This window comes from Diadema setosum, chromosome 13, assembly GCF_964275005.1.
Source record: "Diadema setosum chromosome 13, eeDiaSeto1, whole genome shotgun sequence".
Taxonomy (NCBI): domain Eukaryota; kingdom Metazoa; phylum Echinodermata; class Echinoidea; order Diadematoida; family Diadematidae; genus Diadema; species Diadema setosum.
This window is the reverse complement of record NC_092697.1, coordinates 5,670,229-5,687,858: the sequence shown is the minus strand read 5'-3', so window position 1 is coordinate 5,687,858 and position 17,630 is coordinate 5,670,229. Positions and strand designations below refer to the sequence as shown.

Genomic DNA, 17,630 nt, shown 5'->3' with positions numbered 1-17,630 from the left:
GTAGATCCCCATCATATTATTTTTCCCGTTGTTGATTTAAAGGACAAGTTCACCTTCATTAACATAAGGATTGAGAGAATGTAGCAATATTAGTAGAACACATCATTGAAAGTTTGAGGAAAATTGGACAATCCGTTCAAAGGTTATGAATTTTTAAAGTTTTTGTGCTGTCACTGCTGGATGAGAAGACTACTGCAGTGTATGATGTCACATGCGTACAACAATGTAAGGAAAATATAAAGAGAATTTCACAAAATTTCACCTTTTGAAAAAAAGTACACATTACCTTGACTCGTTACTGACATAATGTTATGGGTAATATCATTCCCATTGCCTTTAGAAAGAGGCAAGTCAAGTGCTCTTTTATTATGCAAAAAAGTGAAAATATATTGAATTTTCTTTACATTTTCTTTATACTGTTGTACACATATGACATCACAAGCCTTAGTAGTCTCCTCATTCAGCGGTTCCAACACAAACGTTTTAAAAATTCATAACTTTTGCATTGATTGTCCAATTTTCCTCAAACTTTCACTGATGTGTTTTACTAATATTGCTGCATTCTCTCAATCCTTATGTTAATGAAGGTGAACTTGTCCTTTAAGTTCCTATTCTGTCCTTGGTAAGATGTGATCGTTAAATGATAAACGTTGATCATAATCATGTTTGTTTGTGTTCTTTTTTTTTTTTTTCATTTGTAACCCTCTTTCAGCCCTCTTGTGTATAATTCCAAAGTTCATATCGACAGAAGTAGATCCACAATTCGAGCAGACCTTGGCTAGACGAGCGGAAGAGGGCACCACACTGTCAGCCATTTTGCTGCACTGTGTTTTTGTTCTGTCTTCATTAATCCCGCGTTCCTGATGAGCTTGAGTTGCATAGCTGTAGGCCTTGTGTTCACGTGCGTGGAGGGGGCGGGGCATTGCCTATAGAAAAAAATCGGCTGGTGCTGTAGCAGAGAAAGCTTGTTCCCCTGACAACTCGGTATTTAAATCTTGATGGTAAGTGAACAAAGAATATCCGTTATCTATTTTCTTTTTATAAGTACTCAGTAGCTAATATCGGGATGTCAGCCTAATGGTTGTGTTGTGTATATAGGGGTATTTTTTTTTTTCTGCAGTCATCATTATCTTGTTCACCATTACCCATAAAATTACTACGATGCCCTGTCCCACTTCCCACTCGCCAACGAGTGTTAAACCCCTTGTTTTTATTGTTATTATTCTGGTTTGTTAATCAAACAGTTTAAATTGAGAGTTATTGTAGTTTTGTGTGTTTGTTTATGCCGGTATGAATGTGCTGTAATAGCGTCTTTAATAATGCAACAAGTGTGACAAGCTCAATCAAATACATGCACAACGGTATACTGCATACGTGTTCAAACAGAAGACTGAATGTGCACCGTTATTCATTTACATGCAGTATTTCACTGTTTGTGCATCAGTTGTATGACGGTATAGAAACATGTGATAACATCGATTGCCCAGGGTTTGCATATCCGTGATTGCATTGAGCATACAACGGCAGGTGCATTATGTGTGCTTGCTAAAGAAAGAGAAAGAGAAGGGGGATTTTTTTTTTTTTGTTTTAAACAAGCTGATTCAACAGGAATGATTTATTATGCATAAACAGGCTGGTGTTTTATCTTATGGTCCTCATAGATGCGGACTTCATGTACTGTGTGGAGATTCTCTGTTTTTGTATTGATATTGGTTTTTATCTTCCTTAAAGGAGAATTTCCCAAAATAATGTGAATCGAGTAAGCGCATAAATACTCGAAGAACATAGCAAAGAAGATTGTGGAAAACCGCGGACTTATCTGTCAATAGTTAAGCATTTAGTTCTAGTCAAAGACAATGTGTCATCATTGATCGGTGGGAAGAAGAGATCAATAAGATCAGACAAAAAAAAAGACAAAAAAGACAAACCCCCAAACATTTTAAAAGCAATCCCTTCAGGGAAGAATGTATACATATAGTTTAGTTATGTTTTTATTCGTTGTTTGTAGTTGTCATTTTATTCTCACAATACATAACAATTATGATTATCCAACTCGTCCCCCCCCCCTCCGGAAGTACAATGGATGCTTGTGTGACCATCGCCAGTGGAGTCTCAATGCCCCTGGTCGGGCTAGGCACGTGGAAGCTGAAAGCCGACGAAATTGAGCGGGCGATCGGGGCGGCACTGGACGCCGGCTACAGACACATCGACTGCGCCCACGTCTACGGCAATGAGAAGGAGGTGGGCGTGGCCCTGAAGAATGCAATGAAGAGATTGGTGAGTCCGACCGCCAGCCCGAGGCTCTACATGCCCGGACTATAAAAGTGGAAGGTTAGCGGCAAAGGTAGTAGCCCTCATCATCTCCTCATGTGATATGAGATTCAGAATTCAGACCACAAAAGTAGTAGTACCAAGGAGGTAGGAACCCTACTAGGCGAGCCTCTCAACGGTCTGTCCACATATTCAGATATTGGCAATTCTTCAGTGTCACAGAATTTGCCCAATTTCCATCCTTTTATATGGAAATAAACGGAACAAAGACATTTTCATAACCTCTGAGAACTGTTGGCAGGCTGTAACTCATACAAGACGAAACGGAGGAGACAATGTGCATTCAGTTAACTCAAATATTTTAATTGTCTATAACTGACTATTGGTTTTACAGCAAATTATAAAAAGGAAAAAACGAACATAAATTATTCCTGCTCAGTGGCTTTCTGGCTCTTAGGACTTTATTATGTTTAACTCAAATTGGATTCATTTCACCTCGAATGGCTGTCACGGGTGTACGTTGCGTGACGATGGCTTATGACGACGATGTATGACGATGACAATGCAGGTCGATGACGATGTCGGTCGACGACGGGGCCCCGTTACGCTGGTGCTGGTATGGACTGTCGCGTGGTCTGTCGTAGCAACTCTTCGCGATTCCCGTTCGCGTGGTCGCTCTCCCGACGGACGTCTTCGCGATGTCTCCTCAGCATCCAGGAATGAAGTTCAGTCGACAGTCTATGCTCCCTTACTGCCTCGGAGCTGGTCGACAGTCTACGACACCTGCATCTGCCTCTTGCAGTGTCAGTGGGCCCTTGACCCTTCGGGAAACCCGGAAACCCTTCAAATATTAAAATAATCACATTACCTCAAGCCAGAGCACTGAAGCACATTCATATTACATTCACATCCTGACTGACGTTCAAATTACCTCATATACAAATATATTCAGGCTCACGCAACCATAAATAACAACTATTATATTCTATATCGCATATTAACTGGAGCGTTTATCACAACTTACTCTCACTTCAGATATCATTTACACAAACGAATTATTCCAATTGAAAATGTGAAAATTACAAAAATAATGCACTTACCACTATCTGTGGGTATCTCTAATTAATACTGACTGGGGTGGCGGCCCCTGTCACCGTTACCGAGTGGCCATTCACATACACTGCGTCACGGAGACAGCTCCACAGCGTGATGTCCCCTTCACGGCCTGATGTCATACTGCCGCTCCTTGCCACACATAGCACTATCGTGGCTCTACCGAAAGCGGTCTGGAATGTCTTCTATTGAAATGCTAAACAGTTTGCATCAATTTACATGCTTAAGTGCTTATTTACAAATTCTATGCAAATTGACCTCAGTGACATTCAGGTTGATCAATAAAAAAAAAAATCAATTGATATTGTAGTACATTATTGCTATTGATGTCTATGTATAACATAGGAATTCGGCAGTAATATTCCACTATCTATATTCATTTGGATCTATTTGTGTCGTCACTATTTTTGGACGAGGTTGCTCTTCCAAAGTTTCTATTGTGCTGCTCCCATACACTCCTTGTCTCAGGGTCTGAAAAGGGAGGACGTTTTCGTCACCAGCAAACTCTGGAATACCTTTCACGCCAAGGAGGACGTCCTTCCGACCTTTCAACAATCTCTCAACGATCTCCAACTCGACTACCTCGACTTATACCTCATGCACTGGCCACTCGGTTTTGCGTAAGTATGGAGTATAACATAAAGGGGTTACTGGTTTTACAGAAATGATATATAACAACGCACGTGTTTCAAGGCTAAAGTTTCCATTTCCCTCAGACTGAGTACATTTCATTTGAGAAGTGCAATTCATTTAGCTGGCTAATTTTACTAACAAAAAGAAATCATCTTATTTATTTTATTACAATAGTAGATAGAGAGGGAAAAAAATCATATTATGTCCGTATTGTGAATATTGTAACTGATTGACAAATTTCCCTACATCGACGTTGATCAGTGTTTTACTAGTAACCATGACAAAAGAAATCATGGACATAGCACTTGAGCAGGATTCGAACCTATACGATATCCTGAACTCCTGACAGGCATCTTATTTACGCCAACGTAGGGCAATTTGTTAATCAGTTGCAATAAAAACAACTCGACCGAAAGAATGTCAAGTATTTGAATATTCTTCGTAGTCTAACAAAGCGATATTCGCTCCACGCGTTATTGTGGGAAATCTTCATAACACAATTTCGATGTCATATTCCTGTCTCAGGAATCGAGATCCATCAATCAAATTCCCTTTCACCGGGAGTGGAGACGTCGAATACAGCGGCGTTCACTTCGTCGACACCTGGGCGGCCATGCAGGAGCTGGTAAAGGCGGGAAAGTGCCGCGCCATTGGCATCTCCAACTTCAACAGCAAACAGATCGACGAGGTCATTCAGAAGTCCACCATTCCCCCAGCCGTACTGCAGGTGAGAAAGACATGACCACTGACCGATAGAGCTTGATAAGATTATCATCCCATTACAGGTACAGGGTATACTCTCCGCGTAATCGGGTATCGCTGAAACGGGTACTCCGTTTAATTGGGTAGTAATGTCAAAATCACTTCCAACATGTCCAATGCGCATTATAATTACCTGATAATCGAGTTGCCTCTCCACGTAAACGGGTAAGTTATTTTCTTCTAATCTTATTTTTACCCACATTTTATCGCAGATATCACTTTAAGAAATCATGAATGTCAAATTTTCCATGGCTAATCGCATTCTCTGCTTAATTTGCAAAGAAGACCGATCATTTGGGGAGTGATTAAACATGATAGCACATGTACGCGTACCGACTTGCCACTTGTTAACGAACATCACACATGTAGCTGGCACTCACAATTGCATCTAGACAAACATGAGTTGAACACACTTGCGCTCCTTGTGATCGTTTCGAAAAACGCATGCGTGTTAGCGCGGAGTCTATTATTCAAACGACAAAGTTTTCTGAAGACATATTTGTCCATAAAAAGAGTGTGAATTCATGCCCGTGACTGAGCAAGTGTAAGGTAAATGTGCTGTGCAAGCGCATGTTAAGCATACAGTGTAGGTGTTTGGTTAAGTGTACAATGCATGTACTTGCACATTGTGTGCGTCAAATGTGAATGAGTCGTGTTCCCTATGTTGGGTACTCCGCTTAATCGGGTAAGAAACGCTCTGCCCGAGCCCACCCGATTATGCGGAGAGTACTGTAATGTTATGATTCTGGTTCCCGGTTTCTGGTTCATTGCACAAAACGAACAGGTATATACCATAGGCACATATTGCATGAAGGAGCATTAAAAAAAAAAGAAGAAGGGAAAAAATGGTAATGACAAACAGGTTAGGTATTGACCTTTCTGAAACAGATGTTGATCAATCAATAACTTGCTCTGATTTATTACTATTAATATCGGCATGAAGTCTAAATCAATGATAAAAAGTCGAGATAATCAGCTGGGCCAGCAAATTGACTCTTCCGCTCTTCATTCTATTGCATCTGCTTGTGAGTAAGGCTATGATTCGAGAAACAAACGCACGTTCGTCATATCCATAATCATGTAAGGCTTGTAAACCGTTTATACTGTATCTTTTACTTTGTAAATGCTGTGATGTGGTCGATCCATTTTGAGCATCGCAAGAATGACAATCATTATAATCCTGATTATAGAATAAGTATGAGTATAGCAACAACAACAGAAGTGATGATAATGCCCTTTATGAGACTGATAAAAATGCAAATCTCGATAGTGATAACATAATGATAAAATATGATGATGATGATTATGTATTTTTTCATCGCACATTTTCAGGTGGAGAGTCACCCTTACTTCCCGCAGACTGAGCTGCTAAATTTTTGCCGCGAGAGGGGTGTGGTTTTTTCAGCATACAGCCCGCTTGGATGCGGGGACAGGGCCTGGAGACTGGATGGCGAACCGGACATCTTCGACGATCCCAAAATCCAGAAGATCGCCCAGAAGCATGGAAAGACTGTCGCTCAAGTTGCCATCCGGTATTTTGTTGAGTCTTCTCGAATTCTCGAAACTTCTCGATAATCAGCTCGATTAGACAAGCAGAAATCTCTTGCGAGTCCACTTCATTCGTTACCTGACATGTTATGTCTGATGAATACTTTGTCTTTTCTTAAAGCAGTGTTGGTATTAAGAAGATTAACCGTTCCAACAGATAACAGGTAGCCACCTGTATAAGGGGGAGCTGCTTTACACGTTATAGTTAAAGTATCGAAATTCTAACAAGCAAAATTTTGACTTGGTAAAACTCCACTTAATCTTGAGTCATGTCGAGGCTGTTAAAAAAAGCAAAAAAAAAAAGCAAAAAAAAAAAAAAACAAAACACAAAAAACACAACAACATTTCCCCCTCATTCCTTGTACCTTTATCAATGTTTAATAGATCTATTACTGTTCCCAGGGCCCTGTTGCATAAAAGATCAAATATAAGTCAGAAAATTAAACATAATACTTAATTCTGATTGGCTGATACATTTGTACCTGACTTATGTTTGATTACATCGTTTTATGCTAAAGGACCCAGTAGTGATATCTCTATGATGTTCCCTTATACATATGAATTCAGGTTCCAAGTGCAGAGAGGCGCACCTGTGATTCCAAAGAGCGCCACCCCGTCTCGAATCCAGGAGAACATCGCCGTGTTCGACTTCGAGCTCTCGGAAGACGACATGGCCGTGTTGTCGAGCCTGCCGAAACGCCGCATCTTGGTTCCTCCTCGAAAGGTGATAAGAGCAGCGTTACCATGTTTTTGCCACTCTTGGTCGCACGATTTGGGTCGGTAATAATACTGTTGTACAGTGAATAAGGCACAGAAGCACATTCTTGGAGATTATCATATTCACTGATATTCGTTGTTTTTTCCCACAATGTCCTGCTTGACCCACGTGTACCAATGAATACATAATAATGCTTAGTTAACGTGGTCAACTTGAAAACGGATGCTTACACTGTACAGGCTACTCTATAGCTAATGTAACCATAATCGTCATTACTATAATATCATAATATCATTATATTTTGTTGAATGAAAGCAAGATATAATTCAAAGGGTGAAGATTCAGGTGTGATTTTCTTCAATTTATCTCCCTCTACAAATGAAACTGCTGATACCGATCAGCAGTTGCGATCTTAACAAATTTCATTTGTAGAGGGAGACAAATTGAAGAAACTCACACCTGATTATTTTTGTTGTTATTTCCGTTTTGTCATCATCACCATTACCACCGAAATACAAGGATCTTGATTTTGCTCCGTAACTGTCGACCAATTTGGTGTGGTTGTTCCCTGTCGCAGGACAAAGACGGCCGGCCAGTAGTGGACGCCTCGGGCCTAGTCGTGCCCCGGGACGGAGGACACCCCTTCTACCCGTTCCACGAGCCGTTCTAGAGGACCACGTATCTCGTCATCCTCCTCTTTTCCAATCACCGAGTGAGGTCGCTCCTCTTGTCCAAATAAGATGTACAGTGCATTTTATTATGGTGTGCTACTGGGAGATGCTCCGAAGTTCTGGTTACACGAACCCAGCATATCCGTTCCATAGATGAAAAAATTCGAGTCTCCTGCTTTAGAATCTATGCCTGCTCGTCGTTTCTTTTGATCTTAATTGTGAAGTTTCTCTTTAATATCTCGAACTCACAGAGTTATTTCTTGGTTAAAGAGTATCAATTAGGCGAATCATAGTGATATCACTTCCCATGCATTCTCGAGTCGAGTGAAGGAAAAGGTAATGTTTTCCATCGTTCCTTTCAATTTCTCTTCAATATGCGAAAAAAGGCGTTTGATACCTCAATACTGTTGGTATCTCATTATAGCTCCACTAATGTCGAGCCTCCTTTAAATCGACGCCACCATTTAGTTTGCGAGACACAATCCCAGTGGAGAAAAACAGGGCGAGTTTAGTTTGCCAGACTTGTAAGCTAAAATTTTAAGTATCACATTTTCGGTTAAGTTTGCAGCTAGTGTTTTTTGACTCTTTACCCGAGTATGTCTCGATTAGTTTAACCCCAACAGTGTATTCTTTTCATCGGCAAACATGATGAGAAATCATACATAATTTGGAATTTCCACCTTGTACGACGCGTCGGTGTATTTGTGTCGGAAAAGGACAAATGTGTGATAATCATGACAAATACACAATTTTAAGGTATGCAGTACATCGACCCTTTGTTGAAGACATTGTACATCCCTCTGTTCTTTGTTGTTGTTTGTAAAGGAATGGCATAACGCAGGATAAAGTGTAATAATGTAGAAAAATGAAGCATCGTTACGTGGATTGAGGTATAGTTCCAATCCTACTACGAAATGAAGAGGAAACGCGAAAATTCAAACGAGTCGTTGAAACGACAGATGCCTTGCATCATATCCTATCGTTTTGTCAGAGAATTTGTCGAATAAAGGGAAGGAATATAGGACATGCAGTATGTTGTTGTGTAATATTTTTCATTTTTCGTACTTCTTTTTTGACTGAGTTATTTTTATGCTGGCCCTATAACAGGAAAATTACATTTAGATTAATGACACAGGGATAAAACTGAGTAATGCTTGTACGTATGTTGTTGTCGTCGTAGTACCGAAGCTTGATGTATGGATAACTGTTCACTGCGTTGAAAGAGAAATAAATCTATGGCATTATCAAACACAGAGGTGAATTGTGCCCACAAAATTGTGTTTTAATAAATCATGATATCTTGGTGGTAAATGAAGAAATTTCATCATAGTGAAAAGCTGGCTGGGGCTCATTATCAATCCACTTCACTCCAATACCACAGAGACTCGAGTCGCCACGGGGGGGGGGGGGGGGGCATTTCATGAAGCATTTTGTCCAACAACTTTGTCGGACAAATTTGCTCTCAGCCAATCCGATACAAGGATTTCAGTAGCTTTTAACAGTTTGTCAGACAAAATATCTGATAAAACGCTTCATGAAATGCCCCCTGGTCGAAACCAGTCCCAGTCTCCAAACCAGTGAGATACCCACCTAGGAAGAAAATGCGAACATAAATAACAAAATGCAACTCACAGATGACTATACCCCTTCAAAAAGTGCACAAATCAATTAACCACCCCCCCCCCCCCAAAAAAAAAGTAAAAAAGGGGAAAAATAAGAATCCAGGTAGTGATCCGAACCTTATCAGCAATACATCCCTATTAAAAAAGATGAAAAAAGTGACATAAATATGGTACCTTGATGTTGTCCCATCACTACAGAATAAAGGCAAACATATTTACATAACATTATAAAAGGACAAAATGGCAATATGCACAAACAATGAAACACAAACTGCATATAAATACTTGTACACTGTGCTTTGGTGCTTTGTGAGTGTGTGTGTGTGTGTGTGTGTGCGTGTTGTTGTTGTTTTTTTTTTTAATTCTCAAAACGTTTGTACCTGCAAGCTGTAGCAGCATAACCTATTGTTTCATCACATCTGATCGCTGTAACCTTATTGTGTCGTCATCGATATGCGTGCGTATGAGTTAACAATTGGTTACGCGCAGTATTCAGGTCAATGCGCAGGTTGAAGCAATGCGACCTAATTTTCATAGTCTTATTTTCCTCCGTTTCAATATTTTAGCACCAAATTCTTTTGTTCGAGCACATGTAAAAGGAAAAACTTTTAGAAGGAAGCGGCTGTTCCAGCACCTACGAAGAAGGTTGCGCGCTAATGAATTTGCGCATTAGAGGCGTTCCACCTGCGCGTATCGATTGCGCGTTCTGGTGTCCATGGTGTCCCCTTGTCAACGCATAGGATAGAATGTAAACAAACCGGCGGGTTGCTTTCGTTTGCGATCACTCTATGCTCTTTAGCTTACAGAGAGACTATCTACTGCGATTTCTTGGCAAATATTTGGCTTTTTCGAGATCAACTTTCCTCGATTTCTAACATCCTAAGGTCAGTACACGATTTAGCAATATTCTTTGACCCTACAGAGAAAGAATGGATGTAAAAACAACTGCCGATTTTATCAGCATGTCCAATATGTTAACATCTACGTTGATATTTACAAAGGTACGAAACACGAACAACGGGCAGAAATGCAATGCTAGGTGTATATTAGTTGGCTACAAAGGTGCATACTAGTAATATGAGTAGTTTTAAAGGCTGTCTAGAATAAGGGCTTACGTGTTTAACGGTTGATGGCATCCCTCGTAATGGGGATAATCATTCCTTTCGCATCGTGGTGGCTGTATCACTCCTTTCTCTTATCCCGGTTTCCTAGATCACTGTCTTCTGTTGTAGTGTGCGAATCACTGTCAATGGGAGTTTACGATAAAAGCCTTCGTCACATCCCTCATCCTTGGCTACGTGGAAGTCTTCCCTGCGTACCAGGGTCATCAGCTGCCGTCGGTCGGTCACACACGGCTAGCTGGCTTGATGTAAGAAAGATTCCTACCTACGTGTACACACACACACAAAAAAAAAAAAAATTGTCCGAAAAAACACATTGAAAAAAAAAAAGCAAATAGTTGAAACTATTAGATGCAAATTATATTGTCAACATTTTAACCTAACCTTTAAGGATAGGCCCTTCAGCAAACACAAGATTCCTTAGAGCAAATGAAAGGTTTTATCTAAAAACGAGTTAATTCCATTCTTGTAAATTTGAGATAATATGTGATTAAATCTGCTAAAAAAAGGAGAAAATATAAGATATGTGACATCTTAAATCGTAAACTTCAAGAATATTCTTTGATATGCAACACGAGAGTATCATTGGGAAAGTTGTATTTTTCACATGTTGAACTTACTTTATTTTCTTTTTAATGGCGCTTAACTCCTTTTGCGATCAAACTCTTCAATACGTGGTCACATTTATTACTGGTAATTTGAGGTCGAACATCAGAAAATAATCAACATAGATTTTAGATACTCAATTAAGTTTGATAGAAGGATAGGAATGATGTCTGATTATATAAATTGACAAAAGGAAATTCAGAAAGAAAGGCAGTAACTTTGGTCCTCAAATCACGCGATAAATTAATCACATTTTTAGTATTTCATGTTGCATTTCTTTAGAGGGTGCGGGTTCCGTTTCTTATCCTTCACTTTTGTTCGATTCGAAGATGTGTCGGGCTTTGAAAGATCCACCCATCAACTCTCCCATGGCCTCGTCACATCCAGCCGTCAACCTTGCTGGCAATCTTCTCCTTCAGTGTCTGCAAGACGCTCAGGAGAAGAGAAAACTACAAGAACAGTTGGATGTAAGTCAAAATGTAAACAGATGCATTAAACATGAATATATAAGGTACACTTCCTTACCTCTTAGACAAAACATTTTACCGTTGACACTGGTTGAATATAATGGAGGGAATGGAAAACTCGTTAAGTTTGCACCATTAGCATCTTCCAAAGTTCGAATCTCCAATTCGAGTCTGATTTTGTCCACTTTGTTCCAGGACTTGGCCATGAGGGTCAACCAGGCGGAGGAGCGGGCGAGTCGGGCCGAGGAGAAATACCTCGACGCCAATTTGAGAGTTCAAGTCTTGGAGAGAGAGCTGGAGGAGGCCAGACGAGACAAGCTTATTCTGGCCAAGAGACAGCTAAAGGTATATTTTATGCTGCATATATCATATCTTAAACAAATCTTGGCTATCATCATTAATATGGAGAAACCAACACCCTGTAAAGCTTTTCGGTTAGAATCCATCGCTTTCAGAAATAGTGATACGAAATGACATTGGTAAAAGCGACAATATTTAAGAAATGGCAAATACCTTGTCAGTACTTATCATTTAGCTGAACGCAAATATATGACGAGTCACATGGAATTTTTTGGGTAACATTTCAAACAAATACACACGCAGAGTAGCTTTACACGCATTACTATTTTTGATTCAGTCATTTCCAATATCTCTCTTAGCAGGATTTGGACTCTCGAATGGAGGCGGACCTTACCACCAAGTCCGATCCGCTGGTCTCTTCGCTCTTCCCTGACTGGTAAGTTTTGTACTTCATCAATGACTGTGATAAAACCAAGACCATCTCATAGAAACAGAAATGATGGAAATATCTGAAAAAAAGTATTCCATTTTAAAGTAGGTTTACCTTATAAAGTCAACAGCAGAAACAGTTCTGGATAAGATGGAAATTCGTTGACACAAGAGCAAAAGTGGAATTAAAAGTAACCTCAAACTTGAAATTCATCTTTCTAAAGGTTGAAATCTTCCATTTCGGGGATCACACCTCTTCCTGCACCTCCCAGTGCTCCCATCATCACCTCCCCATCAGTCACATCCTCATCCCCACCCATCATGACATCACCCACCACAGACATCATCCAACACAATCTGGTGGAGTAAGCACTTAGAGCTTTGTTCCTCTTCTTTGTTTTTCTTTCTTCTTGTTCTTCTGCATCACAAACAAACGCAAAAAAAAAAAGAAACAAAAGAACCGAATCAGGTATGCATGCACATACACACAGTTACCGAAAAGATGCTCACAAAAAGAAAAAAAAAAATAAGGAAGAAGCAAACGTTCACAAACAATGACAGATTGTCAGGAGATAAGGAGATAATGAGAAACGATGGTGAAGAGCACGATATCATGATATATTTCAAACATCCGGTTAGCTAGGAGAGAAAAAAAGGGTTTTAGTAGTTGGTGAGTGTTTCAGAGACATTGAACAAATTTCAAAGATCAAATTCTTTCAATAACTCAATACCTTTCCTTCTTAGATCAACATCACATCCACCATCCCCCAGTGAAAGTGTTGTCGTTGGAGCTGTGGGCGGAGTGGTACCCCCTAGCAACCCATCATCCCCTGGTGGTGAACCAGCCTCCATCATGATTCTGAGGATGTCGGACTTGAAGCCTTTCAATCCGGCAGGTGGTGACGTCATCCTTGGCAAAGGCAGCTACGGATCCGTGCACCTGTTTCGACATCGGAACACCGATCGGCCTGTCGCCGTCAAGCGCTTCGAACTGCCTGACGACGACGAGTCGATGACGACCAAGGTAAAATCCACACGTGTCCATGCTGTAACTGTCGAATCGGAAATGTATCTAGTTTACTGTGTTCACTCTTTCTTATTCGTGTTCAGATAGGAAATGCTTTTGAATAAAAACAACAATATCAACAAATTTGAGAAGAATATCTCTTAAATAACACTTCAGGGCAGTTTATAAATTCAGAATTATAGCATCCCCCCCTTTTTAATCGTTCATAAATTTTTCTACTCGTGCATGGTCACCAAATAAAAGATGTATCAACACGACGTCATCATAATGATACTGAATTTGGTTTCTCTTGTACACCTGATGTTTGTGATGCATTATCAGAACGATTTATTTCGTCTAGTTTTCAAAGAAGAAATTACATTACTCCTGCATAACAGGTGACACATATCCACCACGAGGCGGCACTGATGGAGCTGTTTGGAAAAGAGGAGTGGTTTCCGAGTTTTATGGGGTGCCTTCAGATGAGCGAAAATTGCATTGGGTTGGCTATGCAATTCATAGGTGAGATCATACTCTGTCAACTGTGTTTTATATGTCACTACTTAACGTTATAACAAGTTTTAACCTTGGAAACTTGATGGTAATTGAGCTGTGAAGATCCACTGCATTTTCTCATTAATGCTTCAAATTTCTGGAATTGGCACTGTAACGTCGAAACGTTTTTGTTGCAACATTTTAGCTGGCTATATTCGTTTTGTGCACGTGTGTATGTTTGTATCTCAGGTGATGGCTCTACTGGAGAAACATTCACCTTGAGCAGAGCCATCAGGGAAGGCACCCCGGCCCTCTCCCGTCGTCAATGGCTCCTCATCGCCATTGACATCAACCGAGGACTTCGTCTTATCCATCATCAGAATTACTTGATGAATGACTTGAAAGAGGACAACTGCATGCTTCAGCCGTCCTCTTCAGGTGAGATGTTGAAAGCATCTGAACCTGTCAAGCATAACTGGATCCCAATCGACCTTATTACGTATTTCATTGTTCCGTTCATCATGTTCAGTGTAACTTCTCTTAGTCACAATTTTTATGCAGCACAGATTAATATATTCAAAGATATAATTAGTATTTGATATCTATCATAATGGCATTATTTCATTATCGGACTTTACTACTTTAGCATTAGATTAACTTCAGCATGTTCAGGCTCATTGGTCACTCGTTGGTGAAATGATCCTAAAACAATCGTTCTACAAAACGAAGACAGAGATTGGTGAAGGAAGACTTATTGTTAAAAAAAAAAAAAAAAAACATTCCTTGCTTTCTCTCGTTCCTCCCAGGTGACTGGCAGGCCCGACTGATCGACCTGGGTCTCGTTTGTCCCCAGTCTTCTCCCATCTCATTCACTTTCACTGATGAGATCAAGGACCAGTACAGCCAGAAGGAGCTGTACCACCACCTGGCCCCAGAGTGTGTCCTCCACGACCAGGTGACGAGCACGGCCAGCGATGTCTACCAGCTTGGTCGCCTTCTCGGATTGATGGGAGTTGCTGGAGGCATCAGCGACCTCATGGACATCGGGGCCATGTGCTGTCAGGAGAACAGCGCCTACCGGCCTGCCGTCGACGAAGTCCTCGACGAGTTGGAGAGGATTCTATAGACCGCTGTGGTGCGCATGGACAAGAAAGTGTATGTTTATGATTTAGCCTGTTTAGGCAATATACTGGCATTTGAAACCGAAAAAAAGATAAGCAAATGTTGCATGAACGCAGTGACAAAGCAACAACAATTCTATGAAATCAAAAAGATCATACGAACGTGCCGATGGCAGTAACACTTGTTAATGTTGGCAAGACATCTCAAAACTACATATACAATGTGCAGAGAGGAAATAACACTGAGCAAGCCAACAAAAACAACAACCACAAACAAATCAAAACAAAACCAAGAGCTAAAATCTTCCTCTATGAATGGAGATTTACCCCATCAGATTCACTGTGACGCAAACACACTAGCAACAAAAAGAGCAATGTGAATCAATTGCAGTATGCTCCGAAAGACCCAAAAAATAATAAATAAATAAATATTACTCTTAAGCAAAGCAATTAGCCAGCTTCCAAGTCGAAAGCAGAATCTTTGAATTTGAATTTTGATTCCTCTGTCTTCTGTGATGCATTGAAACCTTTAAAACTTTGGTATATAATAAGCAGAATTAACAAGAAATTATTTCTAAATTCAGAAACAATTGATTACCGTTAATTTATGCAAAGACAAAATATGAAGAGTTTGATGAGATGAATTAAGAAATGATGCGGATGATTTTGAATCAAAGCTACTAACATACCTCATAAACATACACTTTCGAGTTCTTGCACCCCACAGGAGGGTAAGTATACCTGTATATATCATTTTTATATGACATGTATGTGGATTAGGAATGATTTAATGCTGTCGTTCACGAAGCAAGACTGAAAGATTAGAGTTCCGCAATTACTAGTACTCATCCTACTAAACAGACAATCAAAATACCGATAGATTTCGTTAATGGTATTGTGAAACACCACCACCACCAACAACAAGGTTATGAAGTCAGGAAATGGCTTCGAATGAATGAAGATGAATTTTGGTATTCAGGTATCTGAATGTCGACTTCTGTTCAGAAGTCTACACACTTTCGTCCAAATTGCCGCACAAATTGGGTGAATTTCTTTTAAGTTTCCCTGACTATGAATCTTGAGAATTATTTATCAGCATTTTGCAATGATTATCTCCTTGTGCTGTGTGCAAAGAGTTTTCGAAACCACAGCATGTCCGGATAGCAAGTGCGTTGAACCACACTTAATTAGTAATGAGCGTAAAACGGTTGTCGTTATGTCTATTCACCATGACACCATTCCTAGCATGATTCAAATGGAGATGGAATGATAAAGGTAGTCCATCACTGTAATGAGCGGGGAGGGGCTCATTACTGACGGAAGTGGATGCACACGTGCTGAATAATATTCACAATATCAGTTTGTGGCAGAAAACATGGCCAGCGCCACGTTATCAAAAGTGGGAGGGGGCACTTCCGGGTTTCATGAGCTAACAAGAAAAAAAGAAAGGCCTTCAGTGCAATTTCTGCTGCCTCTTCAGCTGACAAACAAGCAAAAAAAAAAATGTTTTTTAAGTCTTGAGGTGGGGGGGGGGGGGCAAAGTGATGACACCGTATGTATTCCTATGTATATGGGTGCAAAAAAAAGGGGGGCCGAGCCCCCCCCCCCCCCCCCCCGTTTCAGCTGCCCTGGAAAGTCAGGGGATGACAATTTGGAGAAAAAATATCATGAAACGACGCTTCATTGTATTCAATAACATGGTAAGTATTTCTGTTGAAAATCAATGTTTTGCTTCGAATTGGAAATATTCTGTCATCTCTCTTCTGAGGATTGGAAGGTATTATCCATTTTCCATTCTAGTTGCTAAACGACTATAATAAGCTCACAAAAAACGTCACAAAGTAAATAACGCTTGAAAGGGTGTCTTTAATACAGAAATGTCTGTGAGCCAAATGACACTCACTCTATGGGAATCATTCAGAATCTGGACAGAGCACGTTTCTACTAATATCAATTCTGCATAAAAGTCTTGCCTTAATCGGAACTGGCATCTAATTGAGAACGCAAGCATGCGAAAATGGCAACACATTATTTTGCTTCTGTGCCATATTGGCGCCATTTCCCAAAACATCGCGGAAGTAATGTACACCAAATAGTGGAGGTGGAACGTTATATAGGAAGTCCACCACAGGAATGAGCGGGGCGGGGCTCATTGAAAATTATTTCATCGATGTTATCGTCAATGCTTGTTATAATCTGCCCCTTTCTCATTCGTGCGCTCTCTTTCGTTCAGAAGTGATGGATGGTAAGTATGCTTATACATATTGCCAAAACTGAACTAAAAATAAGGGGATAATAGTGATGGCAGATTTCTTGTTGATGTTTGATTCATGAAAGGGTGAAAGGCAGGGACAATTTCAATTTCAAACCCAAAACAGCGTCTACAAACAAAATCTATTAGACCTTCAAAAAGTTTACTGAATCACAATAACTGGACCTTTTCGCACGCTCAAAGCGCAGTAGCTATACATTACGGGAGCCAGTCAAAAACTACTAGTGTCGTTCCTAAAATGTCCGCTCGGATTTCTGTGTTGTACATTCTCTATTGTCATCGTCTCGGAAGCCCTCGGAGACAACCGATTTGTCCTCATTTACATGTTATGTGTGTTCCATGTTTCTCTTCGTTGTCACTGAACTTTCTCGTCTACCTTGTACTGCTCTCTTTTCTTCCCTGTTCGTCTTCTTCGCAGCGATCCTCTGTCCATCATGATTTTGACAGAATTTATGTTCTTTGGCTTCTCCGCTGT

The 17,630-nt window shown here is 40.3% G+C and overlaps 1 protein-coding gene and 1 long non-coding RNA gene across 2 annotated transcripts; both read left to right on the top strand.

Annotated features, from left to right (window-relative positions):
* The first annotated feature begins 2,079 nt into the window (after positions 1-2,079).
* Positions 2,080-7,896, top strand: LOC140236950 (aldo-keto reductase family 1 member A1-like). The gene is made up of 6 exons (XM_072316894.1): positions 2,080-2,277; positions 3,853-4,004; positions 4,543-4,744; positions 6,112-6,311; positions 6,895-7,051; positions 7,623-7,896. The coding sequence occupies exons 1-6, from the start codon at positions 2,080-2,082 to the stop codon at positions 7,713-7,715; spliced, it is 1,002 nt and encodes a 333-aa protein (XP_072172995.1). The 3' UTR covers positions 7,716-7,896.
* Positions 7,897-10,142: 2,246 nt separating this feature from the next.
* On the top strand, positions 10,143-11,418 carry LOC140236951 (uncharacterized). Its single transcript, XR_011901812.1, has 3 exons — positions 10,143-10,222; positions 10,551-10,707; positions 11,395-11,418. It is a non-coding gene; the product is annotated as an uncharacterized lncRNA (long non-coding RNA).
* The last annotated feature ends 6,212 nt before the right edge of the window (positions 11,419-17,630 follow it).